The sequence below is a fragment of the Tachysurus fulvidraco genome, chromosome 15, assembly GCF_022655615.1.
Source record: "Tachysurus fulvidraco isolate hzauxx_2018 chromosome 15, HZAU_PFXX_2.0, whole genome shotgun sequence".
Classification (NCBI taxonomy): Eukaryota; Metazoa; Chordata; class Actinopteri; order Siluriformes; family Bagridae; genus Tachysurus; species Tachysurus fulvidraco.
The window spans coordinates 16605998-16627509 of NC_062532.1; the positions used below are offsets into that span (position 1 = coordinate 16605998).

Below are 21512 nucleotides of genomic sequence, written 5' to 3' on the forward strand. Positions count from 1 at the left end.
CAGCTGTAACTCTTTACCTTTAGTTTTTTTTTGTTTGTATTTTTACATTCAAGTAGTATGCATTTCTTAGGAACATGAAATTAGAACATTTTGCTTTATTAATTTCAATAGAGACAAAATTGAGGCTGGTGAGGGACTGACTGTATAGAGCTGCTGCAACATAGATAACAGGAACTAACTTCTAACATTTTGACTTTGACTCTTTGTAAAAACACTAACATTTATTAGTTTAGATTTCTTATATATATATATCTCCCCAAAGGTCTGTATTTAAAAAAATTAAATGAAATTGAGTGATTATTGATTATTAATAATTGAAAAAATAAATTAAATAGATTATTGAAGGGATGTGTTCCATGTAATCATTTCTTTAATACTTAGATATTAGAATGGAATTTAGCGTTACAAAAAGAAGACTGCAGTTGAAGCTCTTTCCTTCCAAATTTGCACAGATCATTTCCTATATATACACATATACAAGACAAAATCAGATTGCTTACTTTGTCCATATAAACACTAGATCGGATGTATGTGCTTTAAACATAGTCAGTCATTTCTATCATTCTTGCCAGTTTAGGAAAAAAAGGGGAAACATGTTATCAGAATCAATCATCCTAAAAGTTCTTTGTAGTGTCCCTTTGTGAAAAACCTGTATGGGTTCTACAGTGTGTAATAATACAACTACGGATTTTACTTTTAAAAAACATCCCCTTTAGGAATCTACAAGCTTCAAACTTAAAAAACACATACACACAAAATAAATAAATAAATAAATAAATAACCCACTTAAAATGACAAAATTCCACCAGCTATTTGCTCTCTTTAGCTGAAGGCAAAGTGGTTGAAACACACACACACACACACACATTGTGAATTTTATAAACATTATAACCAGAACAGTTGCACACTAACAGTTCCCCTCCCATGTAAAACCCATTCATCCCCAGATTAAACCCCTTCAGTGAGATGTCAATGAATACCACATGCTGCTTCTTGAAACACCATAAGATCTGAGAGCTTCTGTTTCATGATCTCACCCCAAAGTTCCACTTTTCAATGTTCTTCATTTCATATAGATGCCCATTATAGATCTTCCAACAAAATTTCCTTGGCTGATTGCATGACCCCTTTAGTAATCTTGGCTCTGGTAACCAGTAGATCCATCGTAGTTGGGATGCACAGTGCCCGGTGCCTCCATGTCTCCTGTGTAACCCATGTACTCCGTGCCTTCAGAGCCTGCTGCTGCATCCTCGTTCGGGTCAGTGTAGTTCTGCGAGAAGAGACTGGAACTTGCTCCTAGCTTGTACTTCTGAAATGCCAGGAAAGCCTGACCGGCCTGAAGGATGCGAGTGATCGAGCAGAGAAATGGTTGGTGAATAAAACGTGAGGAAATGAAATGGAAAGAATTACATGTGGACAGCAATGTGATGGTGTTATTAGGGTAGGAGAGGCAGTGAGAATCAATCAATGACCAGAAATTCAGTGCACAAAGATGAAAAGTAGAGGAGAGAGAGAGAGAGAGAGAGAGAGAGAGAGAGAGAGAGAGAGAGAGAGAGAGAGAGAGAGAGAGACAAAGGGGAAAAGAGAAATATTAATTTGGTTAGTTACAGGTTATCAGGCATGTTAGTTTATTAAATCATAAACTAGCCACAATGAAAAAAGTGATTTAATGAGAAGAAAATGTTTGTATAACGATAACTATGTCTGATTAATGGAGGAACTCGAAGCACTCGGACAAGGAACGAATTCACTTTCTTTAATCAGAGAGATCTAGTAAAGGGGCAGTTTCACAATGGCAGCTTTAATGAACCCAAAGGCACCGAGTTACACATGTGAACGAATGTCAGAAAAAACCCCAAAATCCTTAATACAGGGTCAGAGGAACAAACTTTGTTTTGTTGTTGTTGAATACACTTTTGGCATTTTAAGAACAAGAACATTAAAAAATCAAAATAAAATACAGCTCCAACAATTCAATACACGATATAACTACAATCTATAAATGATGCAAAATACTAAGCTAAAATGATTGTATTTGGAAAAAAAAATTCAACAGGACATAAAAATCAAGTTACCCTAAACAACATAAAGGAATGATCTGAAGAACTGTATCCTACAAGAACATGTGCATATTATTATTTCCTTAAACATCCAACAGGTCCAGATTTACATCCGGTGTCGCTACAGTGTCCTGTATAAATAGTGCCTGCTAGACAACAGGTGCAAATACACAAACAGAGAAAAGATCATTTCCCTGGTACATTGATATTATTTTCACACGCTACGGACACACTTTTGTTCTTAAATTCCAGCTAAAAGGTCCATCTTATTTTGCCCAGTGAAAGAGATAAAACAATAAATCTTTGCAGAACTGCATCCAGCATCCTGCATGTATGTTCACTTACATTTCTTCAATTAAGACTTAGAAGATAATGGACATTAAAGGCACACAAAAGCACACACAATCTGAAAATCAATCTGTCACATTTAAAGACGTTTGTGGATATACGCCGTCTTCGTCCGAAGATTCTACTGAGAAATATGAAAACTGTATTGAAGCCATGTACGAAGGTGCAGTCAGAGATATTTATTAGATTTAAATAAATTCCCTGTGGCAACAGACCGATGCATAAACGGCATGAAACCTCAGAATAGGGAATTTAGTGACTTTAAGCACGGCATGCTTGTTGGTGCCAGATGGACTGATATAGTATTTCTCAAATCCTTCAGGTCCATGACATGACACGACATGAGTAATGGGTAAAAACACCTTGTTAATGAGACGGATCAGAAAAAAATGACCAGACTTGTTTGAGTTGACAGGATTCTAATTCAAATAACACACAAACCTTGAGGTGGATGAACAACATCAGCAGAGGACCACATCAGGCACCATTCATGGCAGCCCAGCTTAGGAATATGAGGTTACAAAAAAATCTGAGCTCATCAAAACAGGACAATAAGCTGTATCTTATTTGATGACTTTATGCATTGCACTGCTGCCACATGACTTCCAGGTGCATAGGTGTTCATATTAAAGTGGCCAGCAAATGTAGAATATTATGATTATTATGTTTATATTTTTGTTTATATAATACTGTCAAAAATAACAACACCATGCCCATGGTCAGCACTGGTATTCTGTGCAAATGTTATTTTCTTTCACAGTACTTCAGTCCTCATACTTTCAGAGAGAGAGAGAGAGAGAGAGAGAGAGAGAGAGAGAGAGAGAGAGAGAGAGAGAGAGAGAGAGAGAGAGAGAGAGAAATGGCTTCTCAGTTGATGGACCCCAGCATCTGTCCCTGTGCTTGTATAAGTTTGTAGCATGTTAAACAAATGGGGGAGGAGGCTGAGGGGTGAACAGTTTGTTGTACTCCTCTTCAAATGAAACTCTCTTCATACGCTCCACAGCAAGAAACGTTAGCGCACCCTAGAGAAGGAAAAAACGACCGGCGCAGTGAGCATTAACATGACAGACACGGGGTAAAAAAAAAACAAAAAACGTATACATTAAATCGTAACAAATCTTCGGTACTGTCCAATGTAGATGAAAATTAGCCAGCATTCTAATCATAATAAATCTTTCCATGCTACAAAAAAAAAAAAAAAGAGAGTAGAAAGTACAGACGTATGGTTAAAAACTCTGGCAAGAAAATTTGTGTTAATTGTAAATGTTAGACGTTGAAAAAAGAGTCAGACCAAAAGCACATCCACTATAAAGGAAGATCAGTGTGTTGTCAGCATGTCATTTTCCTCAGAACATCGGTCAGGCACTGATCATATGATAAACAAGAAGAGAATATGCGGTTAGTTCAACTTTTAGCCCAGCATTTATGAAAAGAGTTCACACTAACAAAGAATAAAGGTTGCATAGACTTTTAAATATTTATGTTTAGACATTTACAGTGGATATGTACATTCTACACACCCCTAATAAAATGGCAGGGGTTTGTGATGTAAAAAAAAAATTAAACCAAGATAAATCACGTAAGACCTTTTTCCATGCTACATGAGAAATTACAAAATAAAAAACAATCAGAAACCAAAAATAATAAATAAATAAACAACTTAACTTAAATAAACAACAATCCTATAAGTATGCAGCCACTTTGACATGATTTGCCTTGGTTTGATTTTTTTTTTTTACATGACAGAAACCTTCCGTTTGATCTGAGTGTGTTTATCTGACTATATCCATTGTGAAATGTATGGCCATTAAAGAGTGAGAAACGCAAAGCACACAGATGTGACAGAGCACATGGGAAGATGTTACAGTGTTAAAGCACATCGTGGCAGCATGGTTAGAATTCTGTACGTCACAGAAAGGTTCAATTCTCAAATCTGATTGGTCTGAAGGTGCTGATAAATTTTCTGTATCAGCAGCTTTGACAAGAATGTAGACTGCAAGACGAATCACCTGTTTACATGAATATGGTATCATAAAAAAGAGAAAAATGCTTTGCTATATCTTGGATTCAGAGACAAAATAAATAGTGGTACTGACCCAGGTAAAGATGGAGAAGAAGGAAAATGTGATGGCTGCTCTTGCTGCATCTGCACCTTCGTTTAAAGGGATGTCTTCAGGATTAGTTACCTGCCACTGATTAGTCAGGAAACAGAAACCCACAAACCACAGAAAGGCCCAGCCAGCTGAGGAACAAGAAAAACATGTTAAAAGAAAGCAATATAGATGTAAGAAAACGATTAATGTTAAGTCTCAGATCAGAGTTAAGAGTCTGTTAAAACCAGATTAGGATTATTCAAATACAGTAGTCTGTACTAACCCACACCAAATGCACAAATAGAGTGCTTGCAGTTCCACAGTTAGCCAACAGAGAGCAGCAAACCCATGCTTTTCAAGTAAATATTAAAGAACAGCTTTGCTCTTAAAACTCTGAAGTCAAACAATTTAAAGGCAGGGCTTTATTTATTTATTTATTTAACATTAGCTTACATGCAGCCTGGAATTAAACAATATTCATTTATTTAGGACCTTCTGGGTTTAATAAACTAGCAATCTCCAGCTATGCAGTAATTCTGGACTTAGGAAATGTTTGGCAGGGATTGAAGGACATATGGCAAGATCACAGTAAGATCACAGCCCAAGCCTTTTCATAAACAAGCCACATCTTCAGCGTGAATTCTTCCAATAAATATATACATTTATACACAAAGGTACAAATTCTGGAATGCTTTTAAAAATGGATTATGTAATTATGTGTAGAGAGAGACTGTAAACCTTTGGCTACATTGCCTGTTATACACAGTAATAGCCATCTATGTCATATAAAATATTTATTCATTCATTCATTCAATTTCTACCGCTTATCCAAACTTCTCGGGTCACGGGGAGTCTGTGCCTATCTCAGGCGTCATCGGGCATCGAGGCAGGATACACCCTGGACGGAGTGCCAACCCATCACAGGGCACACACACACACACTCTCATTCACTCACACACTACAGACAATTTTCCAGAGATGCCAATCAACCTACCATGCATGTCTTTGGACCAGGGGAGGAAACCGGAGTACCCAGAGGAAACCCTGATGCACGAGGAGAGCATGCAAACTCCACACACACAAGGCGGAGGCGGGAATCGAACACCCAACCCTGGAGGTGTGAGGTGAACGTGCTAACCACTAAGCCACCGTGCCCCTCATATAAAATATTATTATTATTATTATTATAATTATTATTAATAATAATAATAAATCTTATGATTGCTGTTGTTGTATTTTGTTGTTTAATTTGTTTCTATCTATCTATCTATCTATCTATCTATCTATCTATCTATCTATCTATCTATCTATCTATCTATCTATCTATCTATCTATCTTAATAGATAGAAAGCAATTTAACAGCATTAAGGGAGGCTGCTGAAAATAGATAATTTTTTTAATTAAATCAGGGTATTGTAAACATTTAAAATGAATATTTGTTGAGTCTTTACATTAATTGTATCCATACATCTATGTTTGTGTTATAATTGTGTAATGTGCTAGAATGTGATTTTCTCTTGATAAATATGAAATCAAAGTAAAACTTTATAAGCCATATGCAGTATCAAAAATCCTTACCAGTTCCAACAACCAGCTTCTACACAAAAATGTACACATTCTTATCATATTATTATTTTAATTGGTGTCCAGGAGAATATTACTCTAAAGTAAAACTAATATATAAGATGAGATGTAGAGGCATCTCACCTGAGAGGCTGACGTCTGCCAAAACGGCTTTCTTACGGTCTTTGACTCCACTGATTTGTGGAAAATAGGCGTCCAAGGCCAAAAAGGCAAGACAGGTGAGAAAGGCCAGAGAGCCCATAGTCACACCATAGTTACAGGCATTCTGGTTACGGTTAAAGATGCAGTACTCCTCCTCATCCTCAGGTAGGTTCACATAGCCCTCATTGGCAATACACCCAAAAATTACTATGGAGAAGATCTAGAGGAGGTTGGAAAGGAGAAACAATGTTTGATTAAACCTTAATATAAAAAATATTAAAAATTCTTATTTTTGGTTATTTCTAGTAGAATAAAGTCATCACTCAAAGAACAGATTTCTGAAAATTGGCGGTGAAGCACACATGACAGACCACAGCGAACTTTATCCCAATGTCTGTTTAAAATCCGAATTGCACTATTTAGCTCAGTTACTATGTTTCAGACCTGCCAACCTTGGAAAAAGTTTTTGAGTAGGAACTTACTGCAGCGACGCGGGACGAGGTCAGGCACATTTGCTGGTCAGTGTTGATTAAGTTCACAGGCTCACTCATCACAACTTTTTACTATATATTTCCTATATAAATACTGGCAAATGAAGTAAAACTTGATCTGTGCGTAAAACTTAAACTTGAGGCACAACACCGGTCAAGAACTTCTGAGGGGCATACAGTATACTCGCTTCTTTTTAGATTTGCTTCCCTCTCCCTCTCTGTCAGTATCCTCATCTGACATCATGTGTATAACTAACTGCAAGGCACACACAAAACACACACATCATCATTCTCATGTTTTTCATAATAGGTTTCCACGCGCATTTGCGTGAAAACACTTTGTACATTATTATGTTTTAAGGCACAAATGGCATGTAAGAAGATTTGCATTTTACAGTACTGATGTACAGTACAAAATGTACAATATGTGATCTACAGGAGCCAGTAACAATCGAGTCAGAATACGATTGATATTTCAAAATTACATTAGTTTTGTCAGATATTGATTTCTGCGTGCTCGCGTCAGTTTGTCTTTTCCGTTAAGGTACGACGGCAATGCGTTTACAGACATGACTTACGTTTCCTATATAAATACTGGCAAATAAAGTAAAACTTGATATGTGCGTAAAACTTAAACTTGAGGCACAACACCGGACACTTGGGCACATGCCCCAGTAAAGGAGTCTAACGACGCCTGTGGTTTGGCAGGATGAAATTCACAATTCTGGCCATTTACCTTTGAAACGTTAAGTCCTAACTTGTAAAAAAACAGTCACTGTAAGAAGGATTGAAGACGGACAGAGACAGATGAAAACCACATTCGTTTTGACGGCTCTCCGCTTGTAGCGTTGAAGACACATTAAACTGGTGCTATGATTGGTCGAATTATTATTTTCCCAGGTTGCTGCCCAATGCGGTTACACACATAGGCGCATTGCCTGGTGCGCAAATGCACAGACAGTTGTACTCAAAGGCATCATTTTTTTACAATGCGTATTTTGAAGTGACAAATCGTAGCAGCGTACTTTAATGTCTAAATGCGTATCTGCTACACAAAATGAGTAAAGGTTGGCAGGTCTGAGTTTCAGTCAGAGTCGGATTAGATTGCTCTGCTGAAGCTGAAAGCACACATACACTGAGAGAGAGAGAGAGCGAGAGAGGGGGAGAGAGAGAGAGAGAGAGAGAGAGAGAGAGAGAGAGCAGGAGCTCTGCCAACCATCTTTTAGAGGTAGCAAACTAGAATTGACAAATGTTTGCCCTCTTTATCAGCATCGGTTCTTTGTTTTTTTTTGTTTTTTTGACAACTAAGTCAGCGTCCTGATTATATGATTATTTAATAGCCTTTCATTATTTCCCCACTTATAAATCATAATGACAAAATTAGTTGATAAAACACATTCTGTTCTTTCTGAAATGTTTTATTCTTCTCAAACTACAGCAATTTACCACCATTTCTTTTTTATTTTTATAAAAATGATACATCGTGCATTCGCACAGCTATCCTGAGGGCAACCGTTCTGTCTTGGGCCTTAAGTAGTGAGTGAGCTGGATCACAAGGCTCCTGCGCCCCATGAGCACATGAAAGCAGGCTTTGTTTGAAGCAGCACGTGGGGTCCTGATCTTGTGATCATCATCAGCAGAGCATTTTTTTCCCTGCTACATATCTTAGAGTAATGGTGTATGTGTATGTTTAGTATTTCAGAAGTATGGTGCATATCACAAGACTATGTTAGCGAGAAATCACGTGTGTGGTCTACTTTGGTCCAAAAAATGTAGGGCAATGTACATCTTTCATTCCACAGCACACACCATCAACTTGTGTTTAAAAATCTGTCAGCAGTGAATACAGTAATCATAGGAATCACTGATGAGGATTCACATGAGGATTCGCTTGCCCAGCCATTTTTACTAAATTAATGCTAGGTAGCTAGCATATGCACAGAATGAATATGCTGTGGAAAACAATGAACAATGTGGTGATGTGATGCAACACAGCATAATGCTGACTTACTGATATCAGCCTAAAGATAAATATTTTCCAATGACTGCACCTCTCTCTCTCTCTCTCTCTCTCTCTCTCTCTCTCTCTCTCTCTCTCTCTCTCCATGATATATGAATGCCATTATATTGCAGCCCAAACCATCACTGATCCACCCCTGGGCACACTTCTTTAGGCTTTTCCACCCAGTAAATTTTGCAGATGTAAGATAAACAGTGAAGGTGGACTCATGAGAGAACAAAAGATTTCTGCTGCTTGCACTATTGAAGCTAATGTTTTTCATTGGCACGTGTGACCAAAGGTTTGGCAATAGTAGCCTGACCATGAATAGAGACCAATTGGAGCTCCAAAGAGTTGTCTTCAAAACCAGAGAGATGTGATATGCACATGTAATTCTGCAGTGAGTTTGGCAGCTGTAGTTTTATGTTTTATATGATACAATATGGGTTAGTACACAGACATCGCCTTCAGACAGATTCCTCTTTTGTCGACAGCTACTGTAGATGTGACTTGCTTTTCGTGCTTTTATGCTGAAATTACCCTGGATACCCTGAAGACTTGTGCCCTGGTCAAGATTGTGCCGTTAAAATGTGCACCAACAATCTGATTTGTCTCTATTTTATATTGTGTGGATTGCAATATTTTATGTCCACTTGTGCTATTACTCTGCTGAATAGACCTTCACACTTTGCTCTTACTTATAGAATGTGAAATCAAGATTTGCCACAATGCCATGCATATTTGGATGAGAAACCTTCATTACTATATTTTCATGTCCAAACACCATATACATACATATTTATTAAGCCTTCATTTACAATATTTACTCCAGATAAACACATCCGATACATCTATAACCCCACAAAAGTCTATTAAGGTGGATTTCCATATATTCTTCATTAAAGTTGTGCTTTAATGGCTGAAACCTTAGTATCCTTATCAAACACAGTATAATGTCAAGGTCACTCAACACATGACAGTCTCACAAATGCAACCTCTAACATGAGGCCATGATGAAACTGATTTTTACACATGCATACATTACAATGCCATGTGGCTTCAGTGAGACGTTTCATAATGTCAGAAGGTAAGCGTTTACTCTATTAAGAGTTATTCGGGGTGTTAATTTCTCTCTTTGCTGTATGCCCATGCCTCGTCTGCTTACACCACCCCCTCCACCATAAATCCTTCCCTTTAATCTTCCTGACCCAGTGCTCAGAGCCGAGGCAAGAGAAAGAAATCTGTCTTCCACTTAGAGGAACAAAGGACAATTTAGTATTCAAAATACCTTTATCAGGAAATAACAACAAGTATATCAAACAGTTCTGAACGCTGATTTAAGATCACTGAGCAGCAAGTCCTATATGATGCATATTTGCACAAGAACACAATTGAGAGCAAGTCACTTTTATTCGACTGTGATACTTTAACACACTTTCACAGTCATGCATTTAAAGACAAATGATGCATATGTGATGTATAATAATCATAATGCAAATTTCTCCTATGTACACACACTTAATAGAAATCCATAGAAATGTTGATATTAGCATACCAGTTTTGTTATTAGTACTAGATTTAAAAAAAAAAAAAAAATCAATAATGCAAATCTGGCCCTCATAGCTCTGGGGTTCTAAAGTTCTTAAAGCTCAGCTCTGAGCTTCAGCTATTTATTCTTGTTCTATTTATTTATTTATTTGTTTGTTTGTTTGTTTATTTTTACTTTGAATGGACCTGAGAACAGATGGTGTGGATGGGAACATGGAAAAAGTGTCATGCAACACATATAGGAACACACTAGGAATATTCCACCATTTTTCCAACGATGTACTGTGTAAATTATGAATGAACGTTGTACCATATTCATTCATTCTTTTAGCCAATAGGCACATGGACAGAATTTCATGCTAAGATCAACTGGGTGATAATGAGATATTAAACATAGATTCATAAAATGATAATGTGTTTCAGAACAAAGGCACAGCGTAGCATATGGCAGCTGGCTTATAACAACAAATATCTTATTCCTTGCATAACACAACATTTTGGCAGTAATTACATATCCCTTTTTATAGTTGCATTAGATATTCTGAACCATCTGTGAAATTAATTATTTCCTGTAATTGTAAATTTATTAATCAACAGCCTGTCTCTTCTTTTCTCTCTCTTAATTTTAGTAATAATAAAGAAAACAAAAATATATTCCTGAAGACTTTCCCACACCAGACTCCCTTACAGAGTTAACTGACTGAAACAGAATGACCTATGTCCTGACACTGAAGAATCCTTAGTGTGTACTATACAAGTCCCTGTGTACATTGTTACTACAGAAAAAGTAACATATTAGAATAAGTGCAATGATCTGCTTTTAAAGAAAATTCGTCAAAAGCTTCTGAGCTATCAGAAGCCTAATCAACACAGCATTTCCATACACAGAACAGTCACTCACTTAATGCTTTTTTGCACCATTCTGTTCAATCTAATGTTTGATGTGAACATTAACCCAAGCTCTTGACTTGTATCTGCATTATATATATATATATATATACACACACACACATATACATACACACATACATACATATATATGTATGTATGTGTGTATGTATGTGTATATATGTATATCTTATCACTAAAGCACAGAATACTTCAGAATAAACATTGTACAATATTTTCTGACATCCATCAAATATCTTTTCATGCAAAAAAAAACAAACGTAATTGGAGTAATGATGAGTGATGACAGTTAGGACAGTTGTAGACTATAGTAACCTCTAAAGCCACCTGCCTTCCCTTCCCCCATCCTGCTCTCTCTCTCTCTCTCTCTCTCTCTCTCTCTCTCTCTCTCTCTCTCTCTCTATCTGTCTGTCTGTCTCTCATCCATCTGTAATCTCTCTCTCTCCCACCCTCTCACCATGTGTTTAAATACCCGCTGCACTATTTATCAGATTTTTAGTCTCTGTTTCTTTCTAACACACACATGCAAACACACTTACCAGGTGCTGCAAGAATTAGAATATTACAATTATTAGGACCCTTACTCACCCAGGACACAAAGCGGAGGATAGGCTGCGGCTGCTGGATAAACGCTACTGGATCGAAGGCTCCTCCGGCTTTTCCTGCCCCGTATGCCTGCTCCATCCTCCTGCCGATTATTGTACAGATTAACATGTTAGCGAGAAATCACGTGTGTAGTCTACTTTGGTCCAAAAAATTTAGGGCAATGTACATCTTTCATTCCACAGCACACACCATCAGCTCAAACACCACAGGTTGTTATACAGGTCACACTAAGAGCTCGAACACCACAGGTTACTATACAGGTTACACTAACAGCTAAAACACCACAGGTTGTTATCCAGGTAATACTAACAGCTCAAACACCACAGGTTATCATACAGGTAATACAAACAGCTCAAACAAGACAAGTTATTATACAGGTAATACTAACAGCTCGAACACCACAGGTTACTATACAGTTTAAACTAACAGCTCGAACACCACAGGTTATTATACAGGTTACACTAACAGCTAAAACTCCATACAGTAGGTTACTGTACAGGTTACACAACAGCTCGGACACCACAGGTTACTGTACAGGTTACACTAACAGCTCCCATGCCACAGGTTATTATACAGGTTACACTAACAGCTCCAACACCACTGGTTATTATACAGGTAATACTAACAGCTCCAACACCACAGGCTACTATACAGATAATACTAACAACTCGGACACCACAGGTTATCATACAGGTTACACTAACAACTCAACAAAACATGTTATTATACAGGTAATACTAACAGCTCAAACACCACAGGTTTTTATACAGGTAATACTAACAACTCAAACGTAACAGGTTATTATACAGGTACTAACAGCTCAAACACCACAGCTTTTTATACAGGTTACACTAGCAACTCAAACACCCCAGGCTACTATACAGGTAATACTAACAACTCAAACGTAACAGGTTATTATACAGGTACTAACAGCTCAAACACCACAGGTTTTTATACAGTTACTAACAGCTTGAACACCACAGGCTACTATACAGGTAATGCCAACAGCTCCAACACCACTGGTTATTATACAGGTAATACTAACAACTCAAACACAAAACAAATATATATATATACACTGACCCTCGAATCTTCGCTTACTCCTGTCCCAGAACTGTTTCCCGTTATCCGTCAGCCCCTCTCTCTCTCTCTCTCTCTCTCTCTCTCTCTCTCTCTCTCTCTCTCTCTCTTCAAGGGCAGGAAAAGCAGCACGAGAGCGCATCCGCGTGACTGCTTGCGCGTGCGAGTGCCAGCAAACTCGTGCGTTTTCTCTTCATTAAAATGATACTGACAAAAAATCTTTAGCTAAACGGCTAATTTTCGATATAAAACAAGTGTCAATTAGTGCAAAACATAAATGTTCACATTCACGCATTCGTTCAACATGGATGAGCTAACTCAATCCGATTATGCTAATTTGTGAGGAAAATATTGCGCCATCTGGCGGGATGTTTTTAATTAAAAAACATATTATATAGTAAGAAAATATTTGTTTCCTAAATATTTTATTCCTAGCGTCATAATTGATTTGATATGTTTGTAACAATATAACGTTGTACAATATTATGTTTTTTCATTGGGTATTTAAAAAGCTGGAGTAACTGTACATTGTTGTATTTAGAAAAAAAAATACTCATTAAACATCCCCACTGCTTCTTAGATAATTCACCCTATAACTGTATATTATACACTGTATATTGTTCACGTTTACTTCACCTTTATTTAAATATCAGTTTAGCATCCAATCAAGTTCATCAATGTACAAAAAAATCTGCCATGAATTATTTATTCGTTATGTGAATAATTTCTCGGTAAACTTACCTACATTTACATTTGTAGTGTTTGGCAGATGCTGCTATCCAGAGAGACTTCCAGAAGTGCAATAGAATCTCTATTGTAAAACATTCTCAAGCTAATAACAATGCCATGAAATAAGGTGAAGGTATAAGAGTAAATCCGTGATACAGTGCAAGTGCAACAGTTCAAATTGTGAAGTGTTTTAAAACTGAAACACAATTGTGTGCCCATACATTAAGATTTGAGTGTTGCTAGTGTTGCATTAGCATCCAAAAATCATAAAAACAACTTCTGCTCACATTCTAGTATCTATACATGATATTATATGTATTATAGTCTAAAAACTGGAAAATCGACTGACATAAAATGCATATATACAGTAGTTATAATAATTATGCATACTTATGTGTAGAAAAACTATCACAAATTACAGATGACTAGAGATTAAAATCTGTTGCAACCTTTTCAAGTTTCTTCATGAGCAACAAACAAACAAAAAAGGGCAAAAGAGTGCTCAGTGTCCTGCTACGGGATCTGATTTATTATAGCAGTTATTGATAAATAAAAAAAAAAGCCAGGAATATAAAATAAAATGTGTTCATGTTGGTTTATTAGACACAGGATATGCCTTGGTGAAGCAAAAAGAAAGACAGTGCAGACGTCTTGTCTTATTTGTATGTGGCCCTTTATGTCAGATTGTCATTTTGAATAACAGAGCTATGTGAAACCAGCGAGACTGGGGCTGATTCTGACACAGAAAGGCACTTTATAGGCAGCAAGAGAAACAGAATGTGACAGATAAGATGGCAGGTTGTTAGTACATCATTCTTACTTTGAAGTGTGTACTTTGGCATGCTATGGGTAGCATTTATTGATTTATATTCTAAAAAGTGTGATATTTAAAGACACAACACAACAAAACAAAAACAATTATTTGAAACAATTAAGAGATTAGTACATCTTACACGTAAGATAATGTCATTATCAGAAAACAGTCAAAATAACACATGAGGCCAAACTATAAGTTTACTACACTATTATTAAACAAGTGGTTCACAAAGTTTAGTAAGCACGCTTGACTAAGCAATACTTAATCATGTTAAAAAAAATACCTGATAATTTTCCTGTAGTGTAAAAGCATTCATGCATCACCATTACAAACTGCAAAACTAGGAGAATGCTTCTTGACAGTAGAAGAAGTCTAGCATTACAAGTGTCTTTTTATGCCAAGTGCAAGAACCACAGCCAAGTACAAGCATGTCTATGCTTGATTTAGACCAGCTTATGACCACATTATGCCAGGAAAGAACTTTTAAGGGGGAAAAAGATGAATATGAAATTCTAAAATTATTTAAGGCAGCTTTATCCTGCTGTCACGTATCCCCTGGGAAAATAAGCTGGTATGTATATTTCAGCACTTTATTGATTGTAATAAACAAAGCTTTTGTATATATATATTTTGGTCTCTATTAGACCATGGATGACACATATTTCTTCTTTTAATAAAAAAATGAAAAGACAACTAATACCATGTGACAGACTTTATGTCAGCCATAGTTATTGTCATCGTATATAAGTTGTCATACAATTTAAGGATGTTTCTGGAGGTGTGACTATATATATATGTATATGTATATATATATATATATATATATATATATATATATATATATATATATATATATATATATATATACGTGTATATATATATATGTGTGTGTGTGTGTGTGTGTATATATATACACACACACACACACACACACACACTATGGCCTGTTATAGCATAGAGTTATTGGACAGTAAAAATCAGCTTTGAAAATACAAACTGCCAGTTAAACTCTAAGACAAAGTTCCATTTAATATCCTAAAGTGTTTTTAATTTATTTCATTATTTGACACACTAGTTTCACTACTGATTCAGTAAGATTCACTCTGTAAAGCTGCAAAAAAAGAATGCCTTCTAGAATATGACAATTAATTACACAGATCAGGTTACAAGGGCAAAATTCTAAGAGGCCAAATTCGGGGGCATTCAATGGAAAGGCATATTTAGCATAAACATATTAACCCAGCAATATTTTGCTCCCTTTTATTATGGTTTGATTCAGACAAATACATCTATATTTTCTTACCAATTATTTAAAAAACAATTTGTTATGAAAGCCTGAACATATCCAGACCTTCCACACTTCAGTTGTTATGTCTTTTTAACACTTCTTAATCGTTGGGCACGCTCTCCTTTGAGAAATTCTTTAAGGCCCATGGAATATGTCCAATAAGTTTAAAAATGGCTCATAATGATTCCTAGTAGAGTGCAGAAGTGACCGTTATAGAAGAAACATCATTTTCAGGGTAGTCACATTTTTTTCAGAAAGTAAACCATACCAAATTATTTCAAGAAATAAACTAGGCTTAAAAAAATAGCATAGTCTGGTTTAGTGGTGTTGACATCCTACAAAAATACACTTGCAGGGCATTCAAAAGAATTGACCTTGAGTACTTGCTGTCCAGTAGAGGCAAGTCACATTTAAAATCATATTGTCTCTATTGTTGGGGTGATGCGCCTCTGACTATGTCTTCTGTAAACTGGTCCACAAGAAAAGCAACAGTGCATTTTTTTTGTTGATGAGTGAGTCAAGAGACTCACAGTAAGAGGCAACAGTGTAGACAAAGTTCCATGATGATTCTTGACTGCAATACCATTTTTTCTTGTCTTGGCAGACAAGAAAACTGAAGAGTCCATGGTGGAATGCTTGCTGGGACTACTTGACATTGAATACCATAAGTGGTCTTTCTTCACGCCTCTGCCACGGGCTCTTCTTATTCTCGCCTTCATCGTCCTTGTCATCTCCATCATTGTCATCGTCATCAGGGCTGGTTTCCAAATCCCTGCGGGCTTCTGTGTTGCTACTGTGGCCACTGTAGTCCCGGCTGCGTCCTTTACGTGGAAATGTTCCACCCTTGGCCTCAGGAGTGTCATCAAGTAGTGGTGCCATTGAACCATCCTCTGGTGCGTAGGGGCCTTTGTGGCTTTCACTGCTGGTGCTAGGCTTAGTGCTGTCAATGACTGGGAGCTTAGAGTAGATTTTGCCATGGGCCTTTCGCTCACCCCCTTCCCTTGCTTTTCTTTCCTCTTTGCTTTTTCTCTGGGAAGACCTTCCTGCATTCCCTGGGTATGTCTCTGCATGGTGCTCTTGGGGTGCCCGTAGAGGCTCATTACCCAGCTCGATGTAGGAGTGCCGGACTAGTGAATTGGCACGGCCATCAAGGGACACAAACCAGGCCATAGGATGAGGCTTTACACCCAGTTCCAGTAGCTTTTTCTCTGTGAGAGCCTTCAGCTCTCCATTCATCTGTGTCATGGTAGATTCGTTGAAAAGCACAGGGATGTGGACTGGGCTGGTGGAGGCATCTGAATTCCAGTTCTGAGACACTGACCCCTCTCCTTGCTGGCTAGCTTTTTCTGTCTCATTCTGCAGCTTGGCATCCTGCTGCTGCTGTTGACTCTGCTGGCAAGGTAATGTCATGCTTACCTGAATGGCCTCCACATCATGCTGCAGCTGCTGCTGCCTTTCCACAGCCTGTTCCATGGATGACAGATCTGTGGAGAGGCGCATGTAATGTGCTGGGATGACTAAAGTGGGAACAACACTGTGGTACATGCTGTCCTTCATTTGCTCCATGGAATGGCAGAAGACGAGCTGGCCTGGCTGTGCATTCATGGAGACAGGTCTGTTTAAATTATCTGCAGCCTGAGAGGCAGAGTACTCTGGGGGCTTGCTGTCCCGTCTTTGCTCCTGGTAGAGACCAGAAAATGGGAGCAGCTGTGGGGGAGAAGGAGGATCAGATGTATAACCTTGGTTGTCCTTGGCATTATGGGGATGACGATGGTTCCTACGATCATCAGAATCATTTGTTGGACTATAACTCATTCGATGGTCATCTTGCAGAAGGAGATCTAAGTTGTTGGTATTGTTAGAACACAAGACATGCAGTGGGAAGCTCTCGCCTTGTTTGCTGTTCCCCTTGGAATGGCGTTGCTTGCGCCTGAAAAAGTCTTCCCTTGAGCTGTGCAAGTCCTTTGTAGAGGACAGGTCCGATTTCACACCAGCTCCAGTGGAGGAAGCTGTCTCCAAATGTCCTCCACTTATGAGGTTAAGATGGGAAGTGGATGTACCCTGGTCCCTTTTGGCACTCTCCAGAGTAGATGAGATATACATTTTACGGCGATGTTGCCTGGGTTTCAGGCATCTCCTCCTGGCAGAAAAAGAATGTTTGTGATGAGCATGAGAGAAAAAATACTACTGAATTTCTATATACACTATATGGATAAAAGTATGTTGACACCACATTATCATAAACATATTAGCTCTTGCTGAACATTCCTCTTCAAAATCATTAATAACAAGTTTGTTGATTTTATAGACAACTGATTTTCTAGCCAATTGTTAGCTTCCACCATTGTGGCAACAGCTTTCTGCTTATTTATTAGTCTATATACAAATAGGTCTTAAGCTAGTATTCACAGTATCCACTTCAGTCCCACAGCTATGCTTTTTGTACAGGTGGCCTCACCCCCAAGTAAAAAGAGCCATTAATCTGTTTTGGCTTTTGTGGTTCGATCTGTTCAACATGGACAGTTGGACTTCAGATACCTGCAGTGGTAGAGCAACATGCAGAGCAGGATGAGAACCAGTAAGGCCATAAAACCCAGAATTGTCAGAAGGAAGATGGTGTGGTACGTAGTGATATCTCTCAGGCCAGAGTTGTTCAGCACTTTGCCTGGAACAGAAATATGAAAATACTATAATTCTTGCTAACCTCTGATTTACAAAACATATTAGAGCATGAATTTTTTTTTTAGAATATTAAAATATAATGTCATGATTTATCTCCTGAGCTTAATGTGAATATATATCCTGAGCTTAATGTGAACAATATGAATGTGAAAAAAGTTTCTTGATTACTGTAGCTGCCTTAGAATTTTTTGGCAAGTTTATTTCATTAAATACCGGCAGCATACCAGTAACTCTAACATTTTATATATTTTTTAGAGGAAACAAAGATTTGACTAAATGGCTTTGAACAGTGTATGCAACTGTATAGGGCAAAACATAGCTCACCTCCAGCAGATGGAAAAGCTGCAAGACAGTATCCTAATTGTGAAGCCACAAAGCTCCAGGTCATGTGAGACCCATCTTTTTTAATGTAGCCCACACCACTTCTAATCCAAAGACCTGAAGGAAACCACACAAACAAACACAATGAGATCCTATATAGAAGTTCAAACCATAGGTTGAACAAAGCATAGAGTAATTTGTAAATAAATAGGCATCTATTATATTATTTGTACTATGGGCAATTATGTACAAGAGTTGTATTATCTGTGGATTAGAAAACAAATAGAAAAAAATGGAGTCCATTATTGTGGAGGCCCTTTGATGAATTTTTTGCTCAAGTCCGAATGGTACAGTTCAATTTAAAACATCACATCAGAACGCAATATACTGTCTGAGTGTAATGAAATGCAACCCAAACAGTGACCACTGACTGCAAAAGTACCAATGTTTCACTTTCAATTTTCAGGCAGATCATCCACAATGGGAACGTTTTCCTTTTTTTTACTTAGTATTTTAAGTTATTTAATTTGAAACAAACTGAAACTTCAACACGTGCAAATGCGAATAAAAACTAACCCATCACTGTAATATGTTGCTATGTACACTTTGTGTTTATCAAGGCAGTTTGTAGCTAGTGTCAGAATTATTGTTACCTAACATTTAAGAGATTAGGAATAAAGCTGTTGTTCTGTCCAATGTTCCATTTTTCTTTAGTGAAAGGGGCAAAAATTTACTAATTTTTGTACTATTACTTTTACTTCCATACAGAAATAAAAATACATACAAGACAGTATGTGCAAGAAATATGTTCAGGGGTGACACACAAATAAAACTACTAAATACTCTCAATTTCCTTTATGCTTTGTCTGTCTCTCACACTTGGCAAATATATTTCCTTGTCCTAGTTATTTACAGCCAGCTTATTTTCAAACTCTGCTGGCCATTTTGCAGCTCCATGCTGTGCTATAATTTATAACTTGAAAGCTCCAGCAGTCAATTTAAGTCCTTAGAGGCAATTTATAAAGATCTCACACAGCTGCCATGCTAAAGTCTGGCCACTAGGGTGCAATGTATGCACTTAAATCTTGCAAGCTTTGCTGAGTGCCTGAAATAGGGGGCTTTCCCAAAACAGGTCACACAAGCTCGCTAAGAGGCTAAGCTCTCTACTGTCTTTAAAACAAATAGGCTTCAAAAGGAGACCGTTGTCTAAGACTCATGCTTGTACACACACCCAAAAAACATGGCTCTGCCTGACCGTTTATTATTTTTTTTAAGACCTTAGTACATTCTGCCCACCCACACATGCTGCATATTCATATCCATTCTTCCCCTGTTCGCATTACTAAGCTGTCGCTTAACAACCAGATGAACAGAGCCCTCCATTACATCCTGTAGCATCTAATCCAGTGTGATATATAGACATTTAAGTTAACACTAGTGCAGGTTCGCACTAATCTGTAAACACTGCAGCTATTTGCAGGAAAGCAGGCAAAATTATATTTGGCTGTAAGCCACTACAAATGTACAAATAATAAAATACAAATTTTATACCTCAATATATGTTATACTAGATACTCAAGAATATAATAAATGGCCTAAAGTTGCTCTACTCCAGCATGCGACTAACCACACAATTGTAGATGGTGTTAACAGAAGGATAGGCTCTGTGATTCCAAAGAAAATAAAAAAATCGTGATGATAGCGGACAAAGCTAACTAAAGTCAGGGTTAGACTTTCTTTTACAGCTATTACTTGTCAAACAGTATGAAATGATCCCAATTACACTGCAGAATTCTATAACAGATGGTGAGATAATGTGTACATGTCAGATTATACAAAGATCCTCTAACCTTAAACCTGCAATTAAATTACTATGTTCTACCCACACCATCAATCAATGATCCTGGATTTTTCCTAACCATGACAACATGTCATGGTTAGGAAAAATGTTTTAAATGGCAAAGAAGTAGAGATATGATCCTTGAATGACTGGGGGAGGGGGGGGGGGATAAAAAATAGAATGCTCATTCTTTAAGGTTGGGTTGAGATAATACGTATATTTTTTTCTATCTACTAGCAAGCATGGTAGCTTTGCAAATCATTATATCCAGGGACAGGCATTGGTGACCCAGCTGGTCATTGAGCTGACCGATCTCATCTCAATGCCAAACATCTTACAACCTTCTACAATGTACGATTTATTTCCCATGACAGGACAATAGGGTTGAAACTCATACAGTATAAAGCCAGCATAAGTGCTAATTTGAATTCTTACATAAAAATCTCATTTTTTTCTACACTATTTTTAAATGATCTGCACTGGATACTAGCTGTTACAGATGTTCCACACTACTCTAACACCAACTGACTGTTGTTAAGTGGCAGGTAATACTGAGCTGGCTTGCTAGTAAAATCAGCTATGGCTAGCCAAAGGATGAAAATCCACAGGCCTTCAAGCAAACAGAGCCATGTAAAAGAGCTAAGGATAAAGATAAATACTACAACTATTAACCACGAACTACATCCTATACAGTGGTGCAACACAACTTTAGCCAGCTTGTCTGTAATCTGTGTACAATCTTTTTTAAAGCAGTTCTTGGCAATAAATTCAAGATAAATAGATTAGACCGATTTATATTTCATAAATTCTCTTTATAATAAATACAACCATATTTTGCAGATGTTTAGCTTAAAATCTCTTCCAAAGGATGCATAACAAAAATACAATGTGGATTATGTCTCCAAATAATGTAGGTTCCCCAGGCAACCAGCACAAACTGTGCAGTCCTTGTCCTCTGTGCTTTAAAAAAATGCCT

General features: G+C 37.4%; 2 protein-coding genes across 3 annotated transcripts in view; both read right to left on the minus strand.

The window, feature by feature from the left end:
- Window positions 1-247: 247 nt before the first annotated feature.
- Window positions 248-13174, minus strand: syngr1a (synaptogyrin 1a). 2 transcript variants are annotated; one of them, XM_027139089.2, is made up of 5 exons: window positions 12863-13174; window positions 11762-11861; window positions 6209-6446; window positions 4505-4650; window positions 248-1336 (listed from the first exon to the last, which is right to left on the minus strand). In XM_027139089.2, the coding sequence occupies exons 2-5, from the start codon at window positions 11855-11857 to the stop codon at window positions 1130-1132; spliced, it is 687 nt and encodes a 228-aa protein (XP_026994890.1). In that variant the 5' UTR covers window positions 11858-11861; window positions 12863-13174; the 3' UTR covers window positions 248-1129. The 2 variants fall into 2 exon arrangements, with proteins under 2 accessions (XP_026994890.1, XP_026994891.1); XM_027139090.2 differs by lacking the exon at window positions 248-1336 and adding an exon at window positions 1742-3430.
- Window positions 13175-15651: 2477 nt separating this feature from the next.
- The window catches only part of fam171a2a (family with sequence similarity 171 member A2a), a 39150-nt gene continuing 33289 nt past the window's right edge, over window positions 15652-21512 (minus strand). Inside the window, exons 6-8 of the mRNA XM_027139088.2 lie at window positions 18700-18813; window positions 18232-18358; window positions 15652-17833 (exon numbers count right to left, since the gene is read on the minus strand). Coding sequence (XP_026994889.1) covers window positions 16339-17833; window positions 18232-18358; window positions 18700-18813 — 1736 coding nt within the window. The 3' untranslated portion in view covers window positions 15652-16338. The remainder of the gene's footprint in view (window positions 17834-18231; window positions 18359-18699; window positions 18814-21512) is intronic.